This window comes from Mycteria americana, chromosome 6 (assembly GCF_035582795.1).
Source record: "Mycteria americana isolate JAX WOST 10 ecotype Jacksonville Zoo and Gardens chromosome 6, USCA_MyAme_1.0, whole genome shotgun sequence".
NCBI lineage: Eukaryota > Metazoa > Chordata > Aves > Ciconiiformes > Ciconiidae > Mycteria > Mycteria americana.
The window spans coordinates 31,361,779-31,386,067 of record NC_134370.1 but is presented as its reverse complement, the minus strand read 5'-3'; the positions used below and the strand labels follow the sequence as shown (position 1 = coordinate 31,386,067).

Genomic DNA, 24,289 nt, shown 5'->3' with positions numbered 1-24,289 from the left:
TTGTTTATTAATATCAGACATGTTGCCAACAGTTCAATAATTGCTTGATCAAACTAGGATTTTTTAAAAGAAAATAAAGCCTTTTAATAGTATCATTATATATTTTTAGTATTCTTATATAGGAGGCTTACATTCCATTAGCACAAGAAACTGTTTTTAAGTATTCCCAGTTCCCTGTGAGGGGGAAAATTCTTGCTAATTCCTGGTCAGATAACAGTTGTCTTGCCTGTGATGCAGGTCCCCAAAAAGTATGTTTGCTTTTTTCTTGCACAAAGGCCACAGATTGCCCAAGAAGGGTGTTTTGATGGGGCTCCCTGAGAGAAGAAATGCTGTCAGTACGGTTCCAGGAAGCAATAAGCACCTTCATGAAAATAACTCAAGTCCCCATCCTTAATCCCTGCCTATCCTTTTTTATCTGATGGACTCAGCGAGGGCTGGAAGATCACAGTGCGGCTGAAAACGAAAGGGAGTTAACAAGATGTGACCAGTCAATGGATAAAACTACAGGCAAAACCCTCCGCGTTGTCTAGTGCCCAGGTGTCCTTCCCATGCACAGGTAGCCATGTGGATCGTGGTGAGTTTGCTCTGCTGCTTAACGCTCGGAGGGCTGCCACGGGCGGGCGGCTCGTGCCCATCGCAGTGCAGCTGCGCCTTCCACAGCCTCAGCGAAGGGACGAAAGCCAGGTATGCTGATCCTCTCCCCAGGGGGGTTGCCGCTCTTTCGCTGGGTGTCGGGGATTTTATTTCTTCTCCTCTGTAAGGATGCTCGGAGGAGAAAATATTGCATCCAGACTTCGTGTCCATTATTTTTCCAGTCGCTTTGCGCTCTAGCTTTATTTGCAGAGGATTAGCTTCTGAAAACACAGTAAGCTGATTTCAGGGAAAGCGTTTGGGCATCTCCTCTGTCAGAACAGAAGTGACATAATTACCGCTGGTGCAATGGCAAAAAGGGAATAAAATTTAAACAACGTCTTCTTTTTACCTTTATGCTGAAAATGCTAGTTTTAAAAGGCTTTATTCTGCTCTGCTGGTTTGTTTCTAAAGTGTAACTAGATTTGGTTTATGTTGTAGTACCAAAAACTGTAATTCCATTTACTTAAAAAATCCTTCAGTTGGAGATTTTAGGCAAAGGGATAGACTCTAGATGAGAATGAACCAAAAAAAAAAAGATAATTCTCAGACTGGAAACCTTCAGTTAAAATAGAAGACAAGAGCAAAAGGGCATCCATTTTTGAATACAACGCCATTGTACAGACATTTCTCTGGAGGACTGTAATGAAAAAGTCTTTCTGAGGGGTAATCACAAAGTAATGACCTGACTTAATGAAACAGAGGCTGCATTTTTATAAGGTGTGGTTCACAGTAGAGGAGGTTTTATGACAGAGATACAGTATTTGCAAAATCCTTTGGAAGACATTTTTTCTGGACAAGACCACAGTGCTGAAATTAAAGGCTGTCCCCTGTATTTTGGATCCCCATGAAATAGATCTACTTTCTTATCTCTTTTATGGTGCTATAGTTTTAATACCAGAAACTTTCCCAGTAAGAAGCGTGGCAGAGACACAAGTAGTCTGCAATCGTTAAAAGGGAGTGCAATAGCGGGAGAGCTGATTATTGCTCCATAAATGTCACAGTTCCCAGGGGAATTTCCTCTCAGTGACTGGAAAAAGCTGTAGTGTGTTTTGGTAAGATACATAATAAAGCAAATATCCATTAGTCCCTTGAGGAGCATAATGTCACCTTTTTTTCTGCATTATGATTCATATTTCTCACTAGTAGAAGGAGATTATCCCATAGATTAAATGTTTAGTGCTCACTGACATAGTTTAGGGACACTATGACAAGCACACTGTTTTACTGCCATAGTGTCTCTCATAGTGTTATCAAACATTTTGGTTCATGCCTACACAAAAAGAAATGTTTTATTGAAAGAGGATTTCTGGATTTTTCTTATTTGATAGATTTTTCTCTTCTTCAAAATCTCAACTTTCAGCTGAGGGTGGGCAGGATTTAATGCCACAATAAATGTGCTGGATGAGAGTCGTGTACGATGCTTTGATTATAAATTAACGATTTAACTGTAGGCTCAAATAACATTTAACTCCGGGAAACTTGCATGAGCAGTTCAGCAATGTTATTTGTTTTTGTTGATAGTAGAGGAATAATTGCTTTCAGCCAAAACCAGTCTGGTTTTGGCAGCTTTGTAATATTCTGTTTATCAGCCAGGCAGCGTGATAAGAAAACGTTACTTGGCTGATCACATTACATTTCTTGCGGTATCTTGTTTAGCATGTGGAGTGGGACGTGCCTATCTAACCTGTTACCTCTTGCAAGCTGGCTTTGTATTTTGTTAAGAACTTGCCTTTCTCTCCTTGCTGATAGGCAAATTAAAGTGCAGTCTGAGAGACCTGTTTTGTCTCCCTTCATTCCTCATGGCTATCTACAGTCCCACATCTTGGCAAAGTCAAAGTCACAATTTTTTGTACGAAGGCTGGGAAAATGCAGCATAGGGTTTTCGTGATTTGACTTCTAGAGATTAGAAATGGGAAGGAATGATTATGACACATAGATCTGCCTTGCTTTTAGTATAGCATTTTCCAAAGAGTTAATTTTCTGCACTTTCACTCTCATAACTGTACATGCCTGCGGTGCAGTGACTGCTACCATCTGTACACACCTTCCAGACTATTTCATAGTAAAGCAGAGCTTGCTGTAGTGTATTTCCAGTGAGTTGTTAGCTGACTTTCTTATTCTCATTTCACAAACCAAAGATCCTGTGCCGTATTTAATCTCTATTACTTCCTGCTATCCCACGCATCAGTAAGGCTTCTTTTCGTATGTCTTTTATTGTTCAATTTTTAACATGCACTAGAATCCTCTGTTGTGCATGAACGTTGTCACTGCTGTCTATCATAAGTACTCTAAAAAAATTGAAAGAAAAAAAAGCAGGAACACTATATGGGCCAGACTCAGACTCACACCACTCCAGGCGAGGCACAACACTGCAGTCTCTGCAGTCGAAAGGTACATATGAATTACTGCAAGTTGATGTACTTATGGTGATGTAGAGATCAGCAGCAAGTATGACATGACAAGAAGAAAGCTTGTGAAAAAAGGAAGGCAGCTCAAAATCTTGCATTAAAATCAAGTTTCAAAACCTTTTCAAAATGCAAGAAAGTCACATCTGTGTTTGTGTTTCCCCACCAGGACAGTGCTGTGTAATGACCCGGAGATGACCCTCACCCCTGTCAACATCCCTGTAGATACCTCCAAGCTTCGGATAGAAAAGACAGCCATCCGCAGGGTGCCAGGAGAGGCTTTCCATGCGCTCCACAACCTGGAGTACCTCTGGATGCCCTATAACTCCTTGGCCAGCCTCAGTGGGATCACCTTCAAGGGCCTCCGTCGCTTGCAGGAGCTGAGGCTGGATGGGAATGACTTAATATCCTTCCCCTGGGAAACCCTGGCTGACATGCCACAGCTAAGGCTTCTGGATTTACACAACAACGAACTTACCTCAATCCCTCCAGATGCTGCTCGTTATGTCAAGAATATCACATACCTGGACCTGTCTAGCAACAAGCTGATGACTCTTCCTCAGGCTCTTATTGCCACCTGGGCCAGCCTCCAGGCCGTTCCTTACTTCCCCAACGATAACTCCAAGATCATCCTAGGTAAGAGAAGTGCTGTCATTTTGCAGAGGGCACAAATATCAAGAGGTCTGCAGCTTATTGCAGCATTTTCACACGCTGTGGTTGCCACAGCAAGTACACTGCTAATTTAATACCCCATATAAACTGTGCAAATTCATTGACATATTAACAAACTCAAATCAGGCTCCCCACACCGAGCTTATTACACCATGAACTTCATCACTTGCTTGAATCTTTGTAACACAAAACTGGTGACTCTTGCTCAAGCCCTTTTTATTTATTGACACTGCCATTTTTGACAGAAATACAAATATGATTAGAGCTCCACATCATTCATGTGCTCTTTTCTAATAACAGTTACTATGGAATCGATCCATCCCAAGCAGCATTAAATACAAAGATAGCTATTTATAATGTCTAAATTAAAGAGGAATAAAACCATCACTAAGCATAAAATCTGGGTCAGGACTGCCAGTGTGTCTCTTTCCAGAGCCTTGTTTATCTGTTCACACAGAATTAAACCCTAGTCTCCCCAAAGCCACCAAGATAGTGCTGCCTTCAAGGGCAGCTATAAAGTTACAGGAATCCACTTTTTTGGTGACAATTCTGGGCTCCTCAGAAGTATGGCTTTGGGGAAATTGTCCATTTTTGTGTCAGAGGGCATATTACAGATGACTGTCTTGAATCCTCTCAGTTGCAGTATCCCCAGATGAGGTTTCGAGCACATTTACTAGTTCAGAGGATTACTACTCAGCCTTTTAGTCATCGTGCACTGGTTCAAATCCACGGCAGGTTGATGACGGTTCAGAGTTGTTGCCATCTGCTGTCTTCACTTGCTGAGAGCTGACCCAGCTCCACTGAGTGTGTTTGATCTGCGAGGTGTGTGCATCTGCGTGTACTGCCTCTACAGCCACGGATGTGAGTTCAGGCACTTGCCGATGATCTCATCAGAGACACTGCAAGTTTCCTCTTACTCTGGGAAGTACCCGCGGCTCTTTGTTCTCTGGATGAATTTGGGGAGGTAAAGATTTTAAAACCAGGTTGCAGTGGAAAGAGACGCAAGACTTTAAAAAGATTCAAATTGCCACCTACAAAGCTTTTAGTATCCTTAGCAGATGTTGTTTAAGGTTTCATTAGCATCAGGAGAGGAGCAGGTGTTTTGTCCTCTCGTTTTGCCAGATGCAGTATCAAGTTCTTTAAGCCTAAGTTGGCTGTTTGGCATTGCTCATTTCATTTGTGGCGTGACAAGACACTGCCTAGATCATACTCTTTTCTTTATTTACTTTTTAGAGTCAAGTTACCTGTAAAAGTGTTATTCCACTCAATATAGATTAGGAGAGTATTTTGTCGAGAAGAACAGATCATGCCTTGATGCTCATGGCCAACCTGAGTGTTTACGTAGCCAGCTGTGCACAGGTTGCTTGTGCCAGGATCCTAAAAAATTCATGTAGGCAAATGAGTATAATGCTAAGATTAATATGGTAATGTATAGACACTCCAGCTCTTAGGTCCTATCCTGCTGACACCCATAGGGACCAGGTGTATGAAATGCACATCCCTCGCAGGAGCAGAACGGGAGAACACAGCTGCACGTTTCCGTTTCACTCCGCCCATGAGTGTTTGTCATGGAGAGACATAAAACAATCCATGAATAATAAAAAGTCAGCCCAGTCCCTTCCTTTGTCTACAGTGCATCATTGTCAGTCCTCTTCAGAGCCCTTGCTTGTAGACTACTTCAAGAAGAAGTACGTCCAGTAGTAGCTTGCTGGCTGATAGTCTGTGCCAAGGCTGCAAGATTTTGCACATGAGGATTGCCCATGTGAGCCCACAGGACTGTGCCGTGCAGGGCAGCAAAGGGCCCACTGGGGCTTTGGGGGTGCTGCAGCATCCACTGGGGCTGGGGCACCTGCCAGGGAATCTGGAATAAATTGTTATCTAGTGCATGAAGTCAGAAGTAAGCTGCTAGCAAAAAGGCCATAAAACAACAAAGCCAAGCTGAACTTTCATTCTTTATTTAGTCCCCTTAACTTCAATATATTAATTTATAAGAAATGCCCTCCTGCCAAGGCCCACCACTTTCAGACCCCCTTCCAAGCCCAGGGAAGATGGTATGCAATGGTCTCAGCAAGAGATTTTTCAGCAGAATCTTTAAAACAGTTTATTTGAGGCCTCAGGAGCTTTTGATAGACCCTGTGTTTCTGTTGGCTCTAGCAAATTCAAGCGGCCCCTTGATGCCAATGGAGCCTTGTGGTGCACCTTCTGTGCTTGTATCAGAACTTGGTTCTTGCCGGAAAGCCACTGCTTGCATGACTACTGCTGCCGTGCGCCAGGGGCCAGCAAGAGTGGGCACCGTAGGGCGGGCAGCTGTTGTTTCCTCCTGCTGGGAATCGAGGGAGTATTAGTACTCTTTACTTTCAGGCAGTTGCCAGCCCCAAGCCATGTCCTTGGGCTGCCTGCGGAAAAGAGGAGGTGAAGCCCCCTTGGAGGGAGCAGAGCTCACTCCCATGGCAGGCAGGAGGCCTGGGATGCCGTGCTCCTGGCCTAGGCTTCAAATGCGTGCCTGGGGTTAGGTGGTATAAATATCCCCAGTGCCAATTCTGCTAGCTAAAGTCATTAGAGACCATAAACTGTCCATCGGACAGGTGAACATGAATATTTGTAAGTAGGATGACACAGATTTAATCAGAATGCAGCAACTTCTGTTCCTGCATTGCTCTAGTTCCGATTTTGCTTTTTCAGTACCATCTTCACAGGTCTATTTTTAGTAGAGTAATGTCTCATTTTTTCAGAATTTGAGTTCAATAAGCGCATACTGAGATAGCAGAAAAAAGAAAAAGAGAAACATTCTGGAACTCTGAAACAGGAGTGTATTCTTCAATATACCCCTTTCTATGCGTATATTCTTAATATAGTTATTGTCTGTTTATGTTCTTTTATATACCATAACACGTATATTCTTCAATTTACTCCTCAAAATAGTTCTGTCATTTTATCAAGTGTAAATTATCATTTCAGGAAAAACAACTGATTAGTAAAATAATGAAAAAAAACAGAATAACAAGGCTGGAAGAGAACTCTTACAGGCAAGTAGGATCACCTATACCTATTGCAGGCATGACAGTTGGCCTGATAATCTGGCTAATATTTTAATAATGTCCAGTGAGAAGAATTTCCTAGGCTGTCTAAGAAGGAGACTCCATAGTATCTTCATACCAAAAAAAATCCACACCCCAAAACAAACCAGCCCTCCCCCATGGCTACTTGTTTTTTCCATCCTGGAACCAAATGTGTTTATAATAACTTCTTGTTTTGCTTCTTTACGTGCATAAATAATGATGTTTTCATAATATCAATAATCTTGCTTTGAACTTAAAGAATATGATTTAAACTCCAGATTTTGAGATACCTTAGCAAGCCATATTTTTTCCCTTCTACTAACTGGCAACTATGGGACCAATCAACCTCAGCCAACAGCAGTGGGTGCTGTCGGGATGCCCCCCCCGCCCTGCATAGGCACAGGCAGTCCTTACCAGGGCAGATTAGGAGCCTATCACAGTTTGTCCTGCTGAAAAACGGAAACAAAAGTGGCAGAAACAAAAGGTGCTGTTGGAGTGACTTAGTGCTCTGGTTTATTTTGACAGGCTTGCAAGACAATCCTTGGGTATGTGACTGCAGTCTGTATGAAATGGTCCATTTCCTAAATTTCCAGTCTCCTAACATAGCATTCATTGAGCCCAGGCTGAAATGCTTCACCCCCCGGAGCCTTGCAGGAGTCTTCTTCAGCCAAGTCGAGCTAAGGAAGTGTCAAAGCCCTGTTGTACATACCTCCGTAGCCAAAGTAAAGACCATCCTGGGCAGCACTGTGCTACTGCGATGTGGGACAACGGGGGTACCCATTCCTGAGCTCAGCTGGAGAAGGGCTGACGGTGCTCAACTAAACGGCACAGGTGGGTTTGGTTTAAGCTTTTCTCATACACATGGGCTGAGCGAGGGAGACCTGTACCTTTATTTTCTATGGACTGTACAGCAAATGGAAGCTTCTATGACAATAGATCCTTCCTACCGATAAAAGACTCAAAAGAAGAAAGTGGTGCAAAATTAAGTTTCACTATAATTCACAATAGTATCGTGTGTAATTCACTATAGCATTGTGATTTTCTATAGATCATAAAATTACTTGCATGTTAATGTAAATATCATCACATAAATGTATACTATCATGTGTAAAGTCGATTTTGCTTTGTTTCATAACAATTGCGGTGGTGGTGAGATGCGTTGAGGGTTTTTCTGCAAACCTGTTGGAGCTGAAGTAATGAAACATGTCCAGCTGTAGCAAGAGGCTTTTTTAGGTTAGTTATTTAGTTATTCAGTCACTGAAAAGGCTTCCCATTGAATTATTTTATGGGTCTTTGAGAGTAATGATGAGCTACTATTAATCAGTGAGTAAATATCTCTGGCAGAGAGATGTCTGACGTGAATTGAACTGGGATTCAAATCTGCTGTGGCAAAGAAAGAAAAGATGGTAAACATGCAACGTAACTGATATATTAAAAAAGAGCCACTAAAATGCTGAAGGATACAATAATTCAGTGGCAATGCTTCCAAGAAATGGTTCATTACTGATGGATTGACAAGGTCTTTTGGGAAAATGCTCTGTGGGAGAAACGCTGACCAGGTCCTTCTTCTGTGCTCACCCCTCTTGTGGGGGAAGCCTTCAAACAACCACCATTTTTGTGACCAATCATGTTTTCATTTCCATTCACAAGAATGATTGGACCCCAAATTGCAGTGTTGGTCCTTTAATGTGTGGGGAATTTAGGGAAGAAACTTTTGCTGCACCCAAGGCAGTTGTCCTTAGCTTTTTTGCCCTAGAGGTTTTAGATCAGGGCCTGAACCTTCATGCCTCCAACCTCCCCTGAATGCTACCATCTCCCAGGCCTGGCCCTGACTTTCACAGAGGGTCTAAACTCAGCAGATAGATTGCTAAGTATGGGGTCTGATCTTCATAGGGTTATTGGGCTCCTCAGTGCACAGAAACAGGGGAGAGCATTTTTCTTTCACAGCAGTAGAACCACTTGTAATAAATATCCTTTTTTTGGGATCTGCACAAGTCATTGCTCTATTGTGCACGATGTGCAGGATGTAGCAGAGCTGCTCCTCATAATGATCATGTCTACCCATCGTGCTGTGAACATCCCTCCTACACTTGAAAGAGAACCACAACAAAAATATAAAATAGAGAATGCTTTCCTGAAAGCATATGTTGCGTTTACTTTGAGCTACAACTGAGAATGATGTATTTTGTGCCCCGTTAAATCAGACTTTAGCACCTTTCAATAAAAAGTTGGCTGAAAATATACATTATTTCTCAGCAATGGCAGCTTCTGTGCCAATGCTGTAATATGACTTTGAAATGTTGGTGTTCTGAATAGAAAGGGGTGAGAAACAGCTCACAGTCTGTATGTATGGGGAAGTGCCATAGGAGGACGGGTAGGTTTATGGTTTTTAATATACCCATTCAGTAAATAATTGAACTGGAAAAGTAAGTTCTGCTGCCATTGTATTTCACTGCCATTGGAACGTGCCCTGGTTGCCAAGGCTGGGTCCTGACCCCACAAGGGCCTGGGAGAAGTTTGCATCCTGCCTTACAGACATCTCCCTGGTTTACCTCTCAATGAGAAAGGGCAGAGGTAGTACATGCTCATCCTAAGGAGGCTGGTTAAATAATGAAGAAGGTGCTTTACCCTTCTGCATGATCCCTGCTCTTTTTTTCTGCACAAATAGCAAAAGGCAAAAAAAGCAAGCTTTAGCCTCCTGGTAAACCAAGTGAGAAAATCAACACTCAGCTGTGTACGTATCTTTCAGTGGTAAGTGATCAGACTTCCCTGTGTTTGGCTCAATATAAAAACCTGCACTAATATAGCAGTAAAAGGGATATTATTTTTCAGCTGTTTTTCTCCATATACACTAGACTAGTCCATATATGGTTTTTAGAAGATGATCTCCACTGTTTGTATTTTCTGTGACTCAGAGAACTGCATCTTATGTTCAACTAGGTCATGTTACCACCTCCTCCTTCCACTCTTTTTAAGTATTGTATTGTACTTTTAAGTATTAAGCTTTTAAGCTTTTTTTTTTTTAATGGAAGAACCTTTCCTGTTTTGTTTTCAAACTGTACATCAACTGGGAGGAAACAGCATCAAATGCTTCACATAGATTTGGTCTGAAGCAGTGTAAATCCCAACATAACCTAATTTTAGTGTTAATGTCCTTTTTTTGGATTTACTTTGATTTTGTAATGTTCTTGGTGGCAAAAAGAAATGATGATTCTACTGTATTGAGCAGGCATGTGGCTGATTGAATCCTAATATTTTAGAAAACATATTATTAATTCTATTGATTATTGCCTCTTTATTTTTCCTTCCTTGCAGTTCACCAAGAGATTTCCAGTGATGGGATGAGCTGGTCTATTCTGGGCCTGCCTGTAGTCTCTTATCTCGACTCTGGAGAGTACATCTGTAAAGCAAAGAATTTTCTGGGGGCAACAGAGGCGTTCATATCTCTCATCATCACAGACTCAGAAAGCACGGATGACCCGAACTCTAACGCCAAAGGCGCATGGAGCGGGAAGGCGAGCGGGATGGAAGCAGCTGCCTACAATGACAAGCTAGTGGCAAGGTACGTTATCACCACTTCCACCGTGCCTACCCTGGGGGCTAGAGTGGGGACTGGAGAGGACCTCCTCCTCCCAGATGTGGCACAAGATAGCAACCCCAGAAACCTGCTGGTGAGCCCACCTACCGGTCAGCAGGAGCCAGAGCGAATCGTGAGGTCCGTCAGGGTGATAGGAGACACTGACCAGAGTATCACCCTGGCCTGGAAGGCACCTCTGGCAAAGAACACGACAGTGTTCAGTGTCCTCTATGCCGTCTTTGGAGAGAGAGACATGCGGCGGATCAACGTGGAGCCAGGGAAGACCAAGGTCACCATTTATGGGCTGCTGCCAAAGACCAAATACATTGTGTGTGTCTGCGTGAAAGGGCTGATCCCCAGGAAGGAGCAATGCATCATATTTTCCACAGATGAAGTTGCCAGCGCAGGAGGGACCCAGAAGCTCATCAATGTGGTTGTCATCAGCGTGGCCTGTGTCATTGCTGTTCCTCTGACGCTGGTGGTCTGCTGCGGAGCACTGAAAAGGCGCTGCAAAAAATGCTTTGTGCGGAAACCCAAGGAAATTCAGGAGTCCTATGTCACCTTTGAAAGCCTGTCTCCTGGGGCCAAGGCGAAAGGCGTGGAAGGAGAATACTTGACTAGACATACCCCTGATGAGTCGAACAGGCTGCTGTCCGCCCGATCCAGCGTGGACTCGGAAGCAATACCAAAGATAGAGGGGCAACCTAACGAGTACTTTTGCTGATAGTAACTAGTCTGATTGTCGGCTCGCTAGGTGGAAAGCACGTGGCTGTATATACGACTCTCTGCTCCAGCACTGCAGGCCACCCTGTCAATGCTTCTGTCTCTGACATGTTCTGGAGGAGGATGCAAGAGGCAAGATGGTGCCCAAGCTTTACAGAAACATGTTGCTCATCCCGCTTGGGGTTTGCTGTTTTGTACCCAGTCAAAAGCTTCTGTCATAATGGCCTCATTCTCCTGGACCACTTTTATTTTCGTAAAATGAAGCATGCACACTGAGTGTGAGGACATTAAGCAACATTTCTGAGCGTGCTCTGCTTGGTGTTGTTTAGTACCTGCTCTGCAATATGCTAAGTATTTTATTCTCAGTTCTTTTGATGTTCTTTTGGTTGACAAACAGGGGAGTGTTTAGTAATTTTAATATAAATATCTATGAAGGTGAAGATTGAGAGTCTCACCTTTTACATCCCCATGTTTGCATGAAACATGCAGCTTGATGCTTAATAGATCACTAAATGCACATGTACAGCATATGTCCAACAGTTATGTCCAACATAACAGCTCTATGCTCTGAATTCAGAGAAATGTGCAAAGGAGATAGAAATAAAGAGACAAAACCCAATCCGCTCCTAAAAATACATAGTAGAGCGCGTTTTGTGATTGCATTTTGGCCCTAAACACTATTCTTAAGATTTTCTTGAACATCAAGTATTGCACAGGTCTTTCAGTATCAGGCCTAGCTGGCATTTTCTAGCTGTACTGTAATTAGTAGAGTATGTTTTATATCAGCTGTGCTAGTTAAAATCATACAATATCCTACTCTGCAAGTTGTGTGTGGCATTGTAATGCTTTGTAATCATACTGAAAAACCTACGCTAGACAGTTCTGCAAAAATCTCCCAGACCAGCCCTGTCGTTGCTGCCGGCGCTCCTGACAAAACTGGTGGTGAAGACCAGAGGGCTCAGCCAGGCACGTGTGGTTCGGCCATGAAAGTACCTTGCTCCGTGCAGAGCAGGGGTATGTGATGCGGTGGTACACCACTGGCCAGACATACATCAGCCATACTTCCACCATGGCATCAGTGGTGGCAGAGGCTCAGTGTGGACTTCAAACATTTTACAAGTTCAAGAACCCTGAAGAAAACCTGTCTATTATTCATCTAAATGTACTTTCATAGCCAGGGTGACCTAATCAGTTATTTAAGTCCTGCAGCTCCACTGGAATTTGGATCTGAGTGCTTATCACAAAGCACTTCCCAGCTGTATAATTTCCCACTCCAGCCCCTCATGTAGTAATACTGTATATAATGTTTTTCTCTTTGTAATAAGTATTCTTCATGAACAAAATGATATATGTTCTGCCAAATGTTGAACGGGAGGGATCCAGCCAAGTTGAATGATAACTGATAAAGCTTGCTGAATTTTTTTTAAATGTGTATTTGTAAACTTATTGGAAGGATCTCCACTCACATTCTGGATGTCCATGTACAGCGTGGGTTAACAAAATTCACTGGTTGGAATGGAGCCCTGTACGGATTTTGCAAGTCCTCCTTGTGCAGAAGGGTTTCAGTTATGTCCGATTACTTGGCCTGATGGAAAAAGCAGGTCATTTGATCTCAACGTAAATACTAGCAACGGGGGATACATAACGATAGCTTCTGATAGGACTCCCCATATTCCTTACATTAATGATAAAGGACTTCTCTTGTATTGGGAGAATTTGTCAATCCCTGTATAAAATAATGCATGATACTTCTATCACTGGACTGCATAGATTTTTAGGTTTACAAATAACATTTTGCAGAATTATGTATTTTAATACAACAAATTAATTGATGAAATGTGTAGTATGTAATAGATCTATTACTTATTTATACAGTTGCATTTCCCAGGATGATTTTTAGAGTCTCTCTCCAAGGTAGAATAAAAATATTCTTCTTGGGATAAGTTGCAAGAATTGCTGTATTATTGAGCCTGATTCCTGCCCACATCTGCAGCAGTATCACTGGGCTGTGCAGAAATCGGCCTGACATGGCCCTGGATGGATAAGCTAGCCCTGAAGGATCAAGGCTGTCCTAAAGCTCTCCTGCAGTGAATGGAGTGGACCTACTGCCCAAGGACTTTCCTGTAAGTCAGGCTTGCAGGAGCTGACTGGGAACGAGAGGTATTTACCTTTCGGCTGCCTGGAGCCACGAGCTGGGTAATTTGCCGCATCCAGGCCTGGCGAGGAGCATCTCTCACCCGCTCCGTCGGTGCATGCCCAACACACGGTCTGTGAGTTGGGAACGGAAAAGGCTCCGGCTGGGCCAGCGCTGTCGCTCTTTGCTTGCGGGAGGGACGGAGAGGTCATCCTGTGACATTCACTGTGGATGTGTTAAGTCTTACAGACTCTATTGGATATTTTTTGCACTTTGAATAAATAGCGATCCCAAGTAGAACAAACGATTTTTCTTTTCTGTTTCCTATGGCTATTCTCACTGTCTCATAGGTGAGGCATCAGAGTTTAGCAGCTCAACTGCTGCTGCTCCAAAACAAGCCTCTCTCCGTACTGCACTGATGATTCACATGAGGCAAGCAATAGATAGAAACTCGTATAATCTCTGTGTCTGTCTGGTGTCAGTCAGAAGACAAACCCTATACTTACTAAACTGCAGGTGAAATTTCAGACCATTAAGTAAACTGATTTTCTGCTGAATGTGACTTTCAAGGCTCTGGGTCAGATTTTCTGTGGTACAAGGAATGTAAGGAAACAGATAAATACCTCACTGGATTTTTTGTTGTCGTTTTAACCGAAGGGGTGTTAGGCGCCTAGTTTCAGCAGGGTTAGCTCAGGCAAGCGTCCCTCTCTGGTCATAAGACGTGAACGGAGCTGGCTCAGAGTTCAGGCAAGGAGAATACTCATCCCTGGAAACAATTTCTTACTCAAAGTCAGTCCTTGGACAAACACGTGCTGTAAGAACCAAAATGAACACCTGAATATCTTTTGGAATTACTGCATTAGTAGCATTTTAAACATATATTTTTTGACACTTTGTTATATTCGGTTTTCTTTTTCCCTGGAAAATGTTTCCTCTGTTAATAATTTCTTTGTGTCAGGTTTTGACCAATTTGTTGCTTTTTGGGGTCTATTTCAAATATTTTGGCACTGTCAAGCAATATATTTTGGAATCTCTTGGAGTACAATGTTCCCTACTTTTACCATTAAACCATTACTGAGTGTTGGACCACTTCAGTAATACTTAAGAATAAAGTAACTGTCCACCTATGTTAGGCAGGAGGTTGCGCCGGCTGCCTGGGCTGAGTGCTTTGGAGAGCCGTATGTGCCGCTCCCCGACGGGCACTTCATGTGATATATAACAAAGACAAGCTCCTCTTTCCACAGTATCTTTTTGTACTTATTTTGGAAATCAGATTAGTGTAAAATTGAAAAATTAAGGATAAGGTTTCAAAAAGAAGGTAATAGGGTTTTAAAAATTAATCCAAATAGCTCTGAACTGTACTGAAAAATTGTTATTATTTCTTTTTCTTAAAAGGATCTGGAGAAAAGCAGCTATCAAAATGAGGGAACTGAGCAGAATATAAATGAAATAATGTGCCCAAAGTAATTACAAAAGAATACTGCAAGTAGCTGAAGTGCAAGAAGAAATGTAAAAAACACGTTGAAGCTTTGAAACATGTTTTTCCAAACGTCTTAAAAATTGTCCAGATTATCTGGCAGGTAGATCCAGACAAAGGCTGGCTCTGCAATATTTTTAATGCCACATGTATAAAAATTCCACAAATGCAAAATAACGTTCAGGCTGACAAACACCTGATTTCCACAATGCGATTTAAACATGTTGGAAGGCAGTTATACTGCGTTGTGTGGTCACTTTCACATTTATTTCTGTGTGCCCAGGAAGAATAGACTAAAAGGTCTTTAAATGATTAAAAACTGTAGGACACAAATATGTGCATGTGCATATATATAAATTTGTGGGGAAAAAAAAAAATGAAGAACCACCCAGAAATGTCAAGAAGGACAGTAAAACATTTTTCAAGATAGTTTAAAAAATGAATGGACATTGAAGAATGACTTTGAAAGTATTCCAATGGTAAAATAAAATCTAAAGGTTAAAAAGCTCCTGAAGAAGCTGATACCAAAGTTTCCCAATGTCAGAGTGTTCTGGGAACATCTGAAAAGTTTCCGGATGTATTTAATCAATAGTCAGTGCTACAGTACTGTGGCTTAGTGGGAGCTTCACCAGCTTTAAAGTCCATGAATAGATGACACAAATTGTTGCCCAAAACAGAGCGAAAGAATTCCCCCCATTTTACTTTCCTATTAATCAATATTAAAGAGAAATAATTTAGCAATTGCCAGCAAAGGTTCAAACTGATGAGAAGTAAGTGTGTACACCCCAGAGAGCAGGGCCAGGAGCTTCTCAGAGGCGGCAGCGAGCCTTGGAGCGGTGCCCATGTTTCCCAAGGGCCGGGGGCTGCTGGCAGTGACGTGGAGCGGCTGGGCTGTAGTTGCAGCCCACAGGAGTGTGTTGGCCCTTGGCTCCTGGTTTTGGCATTGGAGACGGACTCTGCTCCTGCCCTGAGGTGCCCTGAGCAAGAGACGAAGCCTTTCCTTTCCTCCGGAGGGTGAAAGGGGGCGGGTGGTGCCCCTTTGCCAGCTCCCTGTGGGACTTGCTGCAGTGGAGCTGGAGCTGCAGTGCCCCAGGGGACCCTTTCCAGGGACGTTGGGTTACTCAAAACAATTGGGGAAAGACCTGCAAGTTTGTACAGCTGCTGTTGTTGTTGAAGGCTTGTGAAGGAAAAGTCTTATTTACCTCTTCTCAAGCCACCCTCCTCTTTTTCAAAGCTGCTTTTTCAAGCCTGTACCATTTGGTGTTACATGCACTGTATCTGAAATATCCAGCTGCAGCCTTCACCTCATATGTCCTCCCCAGCAGGGATTTCTAACGCTGATAGCTCTGGCAGAGGGACTGTAATTGTAAAGCATCAGCCTGGACTTGATTTCTTACAGACCCGTGTGCCCGTCATTTCAAGACAGAGTTTGACTCCCTCGCCATTGCTGGGAGCAACGGGCGTCCTTTCGGCGTTTGCTTTGGCAATCAGCGCAGTCTCTTAAACTCCACTTCCCACAGATTAGCAGACAATGTCTCTATGGAGATTTATTTTGACAGCTTGGGTTTTAGACAGCTTGTTCTGCATTTTGGCTTCGGCCAGGATGCCACATGACATTAAAGAGCAGCTGAACTGAGTGGACATCTGCTGTCACAAAAGTGGCCATTAAATTTACAGGCAGGCATAAACTGGGCTGAATTAAAAAGGCAACAAAATCCCACTCCAGTAGGGAACATAAACATAACGGCTGTGGCTAACACTGTTTAGGGGATTTTTTTTTTCTTTTACCTTTTTTTTCCCTTCTTTTCTTTCCCCACCTCTCTCTACCCTAGAGAGTGGGTAGACGCTGTACCTGCTAATTCATCTGTTTTTGATAAGTAATTCACCACTAGTTTCTCAGGTTAATACTGGGCTTTCTGAGTACAGTTGGGGTTTGGGAATATTTAGAGAAATGGCCTCTCAAGCAACAAATAAATATCAGCCTGAAAACAGCCGGAGCATTGGCCCATGGTACTGACTGACACCTCTCTTTAGAAGGCCATTTTCTAGCCTTGTAGAAGAAGGGTGGGACTGGGAGGAGAGCTCACGTGGGAGAAAGAAAATAACTTAAGTTCTTTTTTTTTTTCTGTTAATCAACTCATTTATTTAAATTAATGTAGTTCTTTCTACCAGAGAAGCCTGGGTGAAATTTTACTTGCTGCATCCCAGGACACTGGGCATTATTATGTATCTGTACTGTGCCCAAAGATGTACATGGGGGGACCACCAATAGTTTTTACTCTGTATATAAACCTGTTAATAAATAACGCTTTTCATGAAAGATTTTTTTTTTTTGGAAGACATTGCTGCCACATGCTTTAAGACCCTCCCTGCAGGCCATGCAGGAGGGGTGGGAAGGTGGCAAAGGAGGTGCCTTCCCTGCAAGCAAAGGAAGTTTTTGCAAGGTTGGGCCTTAAAAGCGGTGAATCCCTCCTGCTGAGCTGCCTAATGCTGGAAACAACCAAACTGTCCCCAAACCAGTGGCCCTGCTGGTTGCATGTGTGCAGCTCACAAAGTGGGTCGTTTTCTAGCGCATTTCCCCCATGAACCCCATGCACTGATGGGCATCTCCATCACCTCATGAATACCTGGCCAGCATGACTGGGCAAGCCAATGACCTGGGTGAACTTCAGCCATTTCTCCCATTATGGGAAGATTTCTCCCATCACCTCTAATGCTGAACATCATCAAAACATTGGTTTTGAAAGCTTTTCCCTCCCAGTCCCTGCAGCACACACAGGGGCAAATCCCAGGTTTGCTCCTGACTCTCAGCTATATTCTAACTAACTGTGTCATATGTTGTTTACTGCTGTTATTACCAAGTAATAATATCAGGTGTTATAATAAAGTGTAAAATTATAAAAACATCATTATAAATTAATAATATTAATAGTTTATTAGGGAATCTTTCCATGGCAGACTACAGGAGAGGACCAAAGGCACTGGTGAGTGTTGTCTCCACGGAGGCCCATGCCATTGCAGCGTGGGCATGGGGTTCCTTCAGGCCCTCGGCTTCAGCGGCGGAGGGATGACCGGGAAGGACACATCCTCCCATGGCAGCCGCCAGCGTCGCTCCGGCAGCACTCTCAGTTTAGCCAGCCAGCCCTGCTAACGGGGTTCCCTTTGCTGCTTAAGCTACGCTGAAAGTGCCTAAGGAGTGTCTGCCTCGGCTCACGGGGTCTGTGCTGGTGCCACTCGCTGCAACAGCAACAGCTTCACCAAGCAGCGTCCCCAGCAGCCACCACAGTCAGGTGGGGTATTTGCAGCTGCTGCATCTGCTGTGCTACAGACCAGCAGCCTTTCTCCTTCACTCATGGCCTTACTGACATGTTAAAATGTAGGGCAGCTGTTGAAATATCAAGTACTGCACCGTGGACAAAGAAGGAACGTTTCAGTTTAAAGAAAAAAAAATCCCATATGCTCGTGGTTGGACGCTGGGCATAGCGAGCAACGGCAGCCCAACAGGCTCACTACGCACAGCCTGCTGCTTCTACATGGAGGAGGCAATCGCAAAGCGCTGCGACAGTCCCCACTGGTTTCCCCACCAGTTCATTTTTCTGATTCGCCTTGAAATCAAAGCCCCTGTCAATTTAAAAACTGCAGAATCAATCCTACGTCTTCTGTAGGCTTACAGTGCCTACGCTATCGCACACGCCCCGATAGCCATGTATAGATCTAAGCCGTCACACTATAAATATTTTTCTATCCTGGTCCCGTAGGTTAGAGGTTAAGTAGGTTCAGGCTAATCTTGATTTGTGACCCAGCTTCACACGTACTGGCAGTGAGGTTAAGCTCTTTTCCGGCGGCACGCTGCCTTCTGCGGGCTGTAATGAAGCCCATACACACTAGATGGCCCCAGGAGAACGCAGCGCTGCTTGGAAATCATAACCGAAAACTATTTTGGATTTTAAAAAATTTAAAAATCTGGTTACTGCAAATCCCTTCTCATATAATTATTTAGACTGAATTTTTCAAGGTGGCTGAAGGGCAATCAGCACGTGTCTTCCAGGGGAAGCCGGAGAACTTAAAATATTGAAATAGCACTGAAATTTTATATTTATACAATAGAGATTAACTTCAAATATATTATTTTCTCAGCACAGCCCACAGACTGGCTACAGCTATGTTGTTGTTTTCATTACTAGCATGTAAAAATGGAGATAGTGGGGGGAAAAAAAGTTGTTTCAGAGGAAAAACAGTGCCATACTTCTTATGTTTCCGTGACAGAGTAACTAAGTTTGGGGAGTAGGTTTCTTGCTCACCATGTGCAACAGTACACCCTGCACAGAGCTGTGGGCAGGTTTTGGGGCTTGATGGATTGTGCAAGACGGCACTATGCACTGACATATTACACTGTGAAGTCTGGCCCTTACTGTGGTTTTCTGCCTTGATAGAAGCCATTAAAATACAGGATATTGAGACAGACCCCTTGAAATAAAAAAAATAAAAAGTAAATTGGCCTGGTTAACTACTTGTAAGGCCTGGGGAACAGAAGTGCTTTTGGCTCCATCTTCATATTACCAACCAAATAAACATGTCTGTCAAAATACCTGCAGCTAAAGAATAAATGCCAAGAGTGGTCCCAGGGGTCATTTTTAGCACTTTGACACAGGCTATAAACCATACTACATGTCGTCTTCAGGGTCGGGTCCCCAGCAGGATTTATTTCTGCGTCAAGGAAGATTACAGCTAATAGGATTTGCTTCTTGGAGGCTGTTGGCATGTTTGGTGCAAACCCTGCACAGTGCTTTCTTAAAGGAGAATATGGACCCTATTTGTCATATTTTGCTGCTTCTTCTGGCCTTCCACAAAATAAACCCATCTGTTTCATCTTGTGTCACAGGATGCTCTTGTTCTCAAGACAGCTTTGGAAGGTAAGAATGCTAGTTACCCTAGTTGTAGCACCAGCAAAGCAGCTCGGAGATTCCCAATATATATTTGCCGACGTTGCGAGCACCAAAACCGAACAGATGGCAGCATGGTATGCCTCTTCTAATTCTTGAATAGTACTAGCTTGAGCATAGAATGAGACTTCTCTTATTTCCCTGAGCTATGTAGTTGCATATGTAGCAATTTTTATGACTTAATTGTAGTCTTTGTGGGAAAACGGGTGTAAAACTACACTGAAGGATGGATGTATGGCTTATGCATGCCCTGTATACAATACCTTATAATTATTCAAGTGCTTGTAGACCTGTATAGGGAACTGGTTTGTTAGCCATGAACATGGTGTGCAACCTGGAGAATTTTCTGGTTTCCTCCTTAGGAGTTTGCTCTGCATGTCTGCACTGCTGAGGCAGATTCCTGCAAACATCCCTCAGGACATCCGGAAAATTAGAATAGAAAATTCTCACCTAACAGAATTGCCTCGTGGGTCTTTTGAGAATGTTAGTGCCTTGGAGTATCTCTGGCTCAATTTTAACAACATCACAGTGATGCACATCAAGAGCCTGGAATATCTGCCGGCTCTGAAGGAGCTGCGCTTGCAAGGGAACAAATTAAGTTCGGTGCCATGGACAGCATTTCAAGACACCCCGGCTCTGAAAATCCTGGATCTGAAGCACAACCGGCTGGATGTCCTTCCAGAACACGCGCTCCGCTATCTGCCCAACCTGACCTATTTAGATCTATCCTCAAATCAGCTTACCATCATATCCAGGGATGTCTTCTTCAACTGGCCCGTCTATCAGAGAAGCCAGAGGGCGGAGGGGCAGATCGAAGCTATTTCCAACGCCGTCCTGGCCCTTCATGACAACCCCTGGCTTTGCGACTGTCGCCTGCGGGGATTTGTCCAGTTTATCAAGTCAGTCGGCCCACCTATTATTCTGATGAATTCCTATTTAACTTGCTCAAGCCCGAAATTCAGAGCAGGGAAGTTTTTTCATGAAGTGGAGCTCAACAGCTGCATGAAGCCCCTGACCTCAGCCCTTGACACCAACCTGACAGTGCCGGTGGGGCTGAATGTCACCCTGACCTGCTTTGTGCAAGCCAGCCCTTCCCCGGCTGTCTGGTGGACTTATGCACTCAAACTTTTAAGGGCATTTAATGGTAAGCAAAGCTTTTCCTTCTTTTTTTTTTTTTTTTTCCATTAAAAATGTATGTTCTGCTATTCTGCTTACGTAGGTCTTCAGGCCATCACAGTCACCACACCACCTCTCAGCCCCTTTAGAGCATCACAGTTATTGTGGTGGCATAATCCAAATAATCTTAATCATCCTACATGTCTGAACACGTCTGACTGGCATGAGAAGAGCTGCTTCACGCAGGATATCGGTCAAAAATGAAAGGAGCATGGCCTCATTTTTACACAGTTATTTTATGTGTGGATTTTTAATAGTAGCTCTTTCAACATGACACCTGATGTAAGAGCTATTCATAATACATCAGTCATACATATATAATAAATATGTAGTTAGACATGCATATATATTTACACTATATATTATATACTACGTGTATATATGCACACACTCTATATAATTATATTTGTATGTACACGTGTGTTTGTAGGAGCGTGCACACACTATATACACACAGGTATGTTTCTATACTATTCCCATATGTTTTCTCAAGAAATACCCGCACAAACCACAAAACCCTGTGCAGCCCTGTTGCCTGTCTGTGTCCATTCATGTTCTACAACCAAAACGGAGGCTGTCGTTCTCCGTGAGCCTTGCTTATTCATATTCTTTATTGAGGGCCTCGTAATAGGAGGCCTTTTCCTCTTTCTCCCCATCCAGCTCAGCTCTTACACACCCTCCTCACATTTATTTTTACTAAGAGCCTTCAATAGGGCAAGTTGCTATTTTCATCAGGTAAGCTAATAACGCATATGGGCACCGCACAGGCTACGTGTGTTCCTAATAAGCCAGCTAGCTAAATAAGATAGCATTAGCCCTTAATCCCGGACTGATATTTGCTTTAATTGCAGTGTTGTAGCAGCACTTGTGCATCTGTCCACAAGCACATGCTGAATTAATTACATACAGGCTTTTCCCGACCACAGCCACGTGTCCCTGTTTGGGTGGACAACAGGGTGTTTCATACTATTCTTAAAGCTGCATCTCACTTCCAGTCCAACGATTCCTGGCTCCACATGCCTTGTTTTGGCCCGAGCCTCTTTTTGAGACATGTGAAAAATGTCGACCGACATTTTTCTGCACTCAAGCCTAACGGAGGACAGACCGTGTGTCCAAAATGCAGCTGTGCCTCCTGCACCTCAGTGGCTCTCCCCGGCTTGCCCTGGCCTGAGCACGCTGATGGCAGGTGGCACACGGGTGGCTTGGCCTCTGCCCACAGCAGCTTCCTCAGCTGCTGGCGCTGGGGCGGGGGTCGGACGCGCTCCCTGTCTCCCGTGCTTGGGTGTCCCGGGGCGTTTATTGCCTTTTTGGCCCGGATAACGCTTCGCTGACGAGCTCTGCGGGGTTCGGCGCACTTCCGCGCCCCTCTTCCTCTTTCCCTGGGCAGGGCAGGGCAGGTCCTGCCTGGCCTCCTGGCCCCCATCCCACAGCGCAGTGGTCTTGGGGCTGCCCCAAGGGCATGGCGGCTCCCTGCACGGGCAGGAGGGTCCCCCGCCTGCTGACACAACTCCCCTCTGCCTGCAGTGTCCACCGAGCCCATCAGCGAGGAGACCGTCCGCTCAGAGCTGCTGATCCCAGCGGCACGGCCAGCGGACGCTGGCAACTACACCTGCACGGCCGCCAACTTCTTGGGCAACACCTCGGTGGCCATCACCCTCCATGTGGGGGCCCCGTGGGCGTCCACCACCCCTGGCTGGGTCCCCATCGCCCCTGCTGAGCCGGGCGCCCACGTAGAAGTGCGCATCGCCAAGCAGACGGTCTACGGCATCACCCTGGAGTGGTTTGCGGCGGCGGCGGCAGCAGCGGAGCCGGGCGAGACCTGGTACACCCTCCTGGTGGGCCGCTACGATGCCGCCCAGAAGGACGCCATCTACATCGGCCCCGGCATCAACACCTACTCGGTGACTGACCTGCTGCCGGCCACCAAGTACGAGGTCTGCGTGGCCGTGCGCAACCAGGCACCCCGCAAGGGCCAGTGCGTCGTCTTTGTCACGGGCAGCGACGTCAGCCAGCTGGAGCAGCGCGAGAAGCTCATCCACATCGTCGTCATCGTCTGCGCCATGGTGCTGGCCGTGCCCGCCGGCATGTATGCCTGCACCGCTGAGGCTCGGCCCGGCTGCCTGGCCCGCTGCCTCGGTGCCTGCCCCCGCCGCCGCCGCGGGGGCCAAGCACAGGCCGCTGGCAGCAAGGAGAGCACGCTGGACAGCCTGCCCGCCGGCAGCGAGGACGGGCTCTGCCGCCCCGAGGGAGGCCGTGGTTCCCGGCGGCCCATGGCCCGCGAGGAGCCTGGCAAGACCCGGCCGCCCCACAGGAACAGCGCCGACCTCTACTAGCCCAGTCCCTGCCCGCCCTGCGAACGCGGCCACGGTGGCATCTTTTACAGATGACCTCAAGCCACAGCACGTGCTGGTTTTCTTGAAGGACCATGCAAGGAAGGCTCCGTGCTGCATGGACTGGGGCATGGCGGGGCGCACGGCAGGGATTCGCAGCAGGCTTGGGGAGCCCCGGGAATGGGGGTGCCCGGGGTGTGTGGCTGTGCCCCCGCACCCCCGGGCTGCCTCTGCAGCGCTGTCATGGAGCAACGCACACAAACACACAAGAAAACAAGCATTAACCAAAAAAACCCCCAAACCCAATAGCAATGCATGTGGCAAAAGGCCAAAGGTCTCCCCTTAAAGGCGTGTATTTCTGTCTGTATTTATTTTACCCAGCCAGGGGGTGGATGGGCAGGCTTGTTTGCAGCTCTGCCCTGTGCCGGGTGCGGGCTTCTGTGTGCTGCCTCATGGAAACAGGAGAGGGGAGCCAGGGCAGGGCTGTGGTCATAACCAGCAACAAAAATTGGGGCGGGGAAGGATTGGGTCAATGTGATGGGGCTGTTTTGTTTCGCTTGGAGAAAAACTTTCTTTTTTTTTTATCAGAGATGTTGGGTGCTGGTTTTGGGGGTGGGTTTTTTGTATGTTTTGGTTGTTTTCCTTTGTTTTGTTGGGCTTTTTTCTTACTCCTCCTTAAGGTTTACACAGCCCTACGAAGTTCACAGGCTCGGTTGTACCACGAACAGGAAGAGTGTAAGCACTTACTGAACACCAGCGTAACATAGCCGCAGCACAGGGCTTCGGGTTTTTTGAATTGTTTTGGCTCGCTTCTTTTTTTTTTTTTTAACTAGGGAGAAGAGGAGGGCCTTTTACTTGTGTCCAAACTTATTTTAGAAGACCGTTTTAGTTTCACACTAACACACACGCACACACGCGTATTCTAACACTAACACACCAATACACACACACCCACCTCTAACACCTATTGCTACACAAGTGTTGCGTTAATATATTATTTTAAAAGTTAAGAACAAGAACTGGTGAAAAATGAAGAGTTTATCTTTTGCAGGCAAACACTCAGCTGCTGTTTCCCCTTCCACCCTCCCCACCACTGTCTCCTTTTTCCCAGGAGGGTGCTGTGGCTGTGGGGTGATGCGGGGGGTGATGGGGACACTTGG

At 45.0% G+C, this 24,289-nt stretch overlaps 2 protein-coding genes across 2 annotated transcripts; both read left to right on the top strand.

Moving 5' to 3' along the window:
- The first annotated feature begins 562 nt into the window (after window positions 1–562).
- On the top strand, window positions 563–11,070 carry LRIT1 (leucine rich repeat, Ig-like and transmembrane domains 1). Its single transcript, XM_075504126.1, has 4 exons — window positions 563–684; window positions 3,208–3,674; window positions 7,295–7,600; window positions 10,085–11,070. The coding sequence occupies exons 1-4, from the start codon at window positions 563–565 to the stop codon at window positions 11,068–11,070; spliced, it is 1,881 nt and encodes a 626-aa protein (XP_075360241.1).
- An 8,488-nt stretch (window positions 11,071–19,558) lies between these two features.
- On the top strand, window positions 19,559–23,132 carry LRIT2 (leucine rich repeat, Ig-like and transmembrane domains 2). The gene is made up of 3 exons (XM_075504125.1): window positions 19,559–19,593; window positions 19,986–20,767; window positions 22,324–23,132. The coding sequence occupies exons 2-3, from the start codon at window positions 19,999–20,001 to the stop codon at window positions 23,130–23,132; spliced, it is 1,578 nt and encodes a 525-aa protein (XP_075360240.1). The 5' UTR covers window positions 19,559–19,593; window positions 19,986–19,998.
- The last annotated feature ends 1,157 nt before the right edge of the window (window positions 23,133–24,289 follow it).

Coding starts and splice junctions, on each gene's coding strand:
- LRIT1 (XM_075504126.1), top strand. CDS start 563: ATGTGGATCGTGGTGAGTTTGCTCTGCTGCTTAACGCTCGGAGGGCTG. Junction 3,675..7,294: donor TAACTCCAAGATCATCCTAG/GTAAGAGAAGTG, acceptor TTATTTTGACAG/GCTTGCAAGACAATCCTTGG. Junction 7,601..10,084: donor TGCTCAACTAAACGGCACAG/GTGGGTTTGGTT, acceptor CCTTCCTTGCAG/TTCACCAAGAGATTTCCAGT.
- LRIT2 (XM_075504125.1), top strand. CDS start 19,999: ATGTCTGCACTGCTGAGGCAGATTCCTGCAAACATCCCTCAGGACATC. Junction 20,768..22,323: donor ACTTTTAAGGGCATTTAATG/GTAAGCAAAGCT, acceptor CTCTGCCTGCAG/TGTCCACCGAGCCCATCAGC.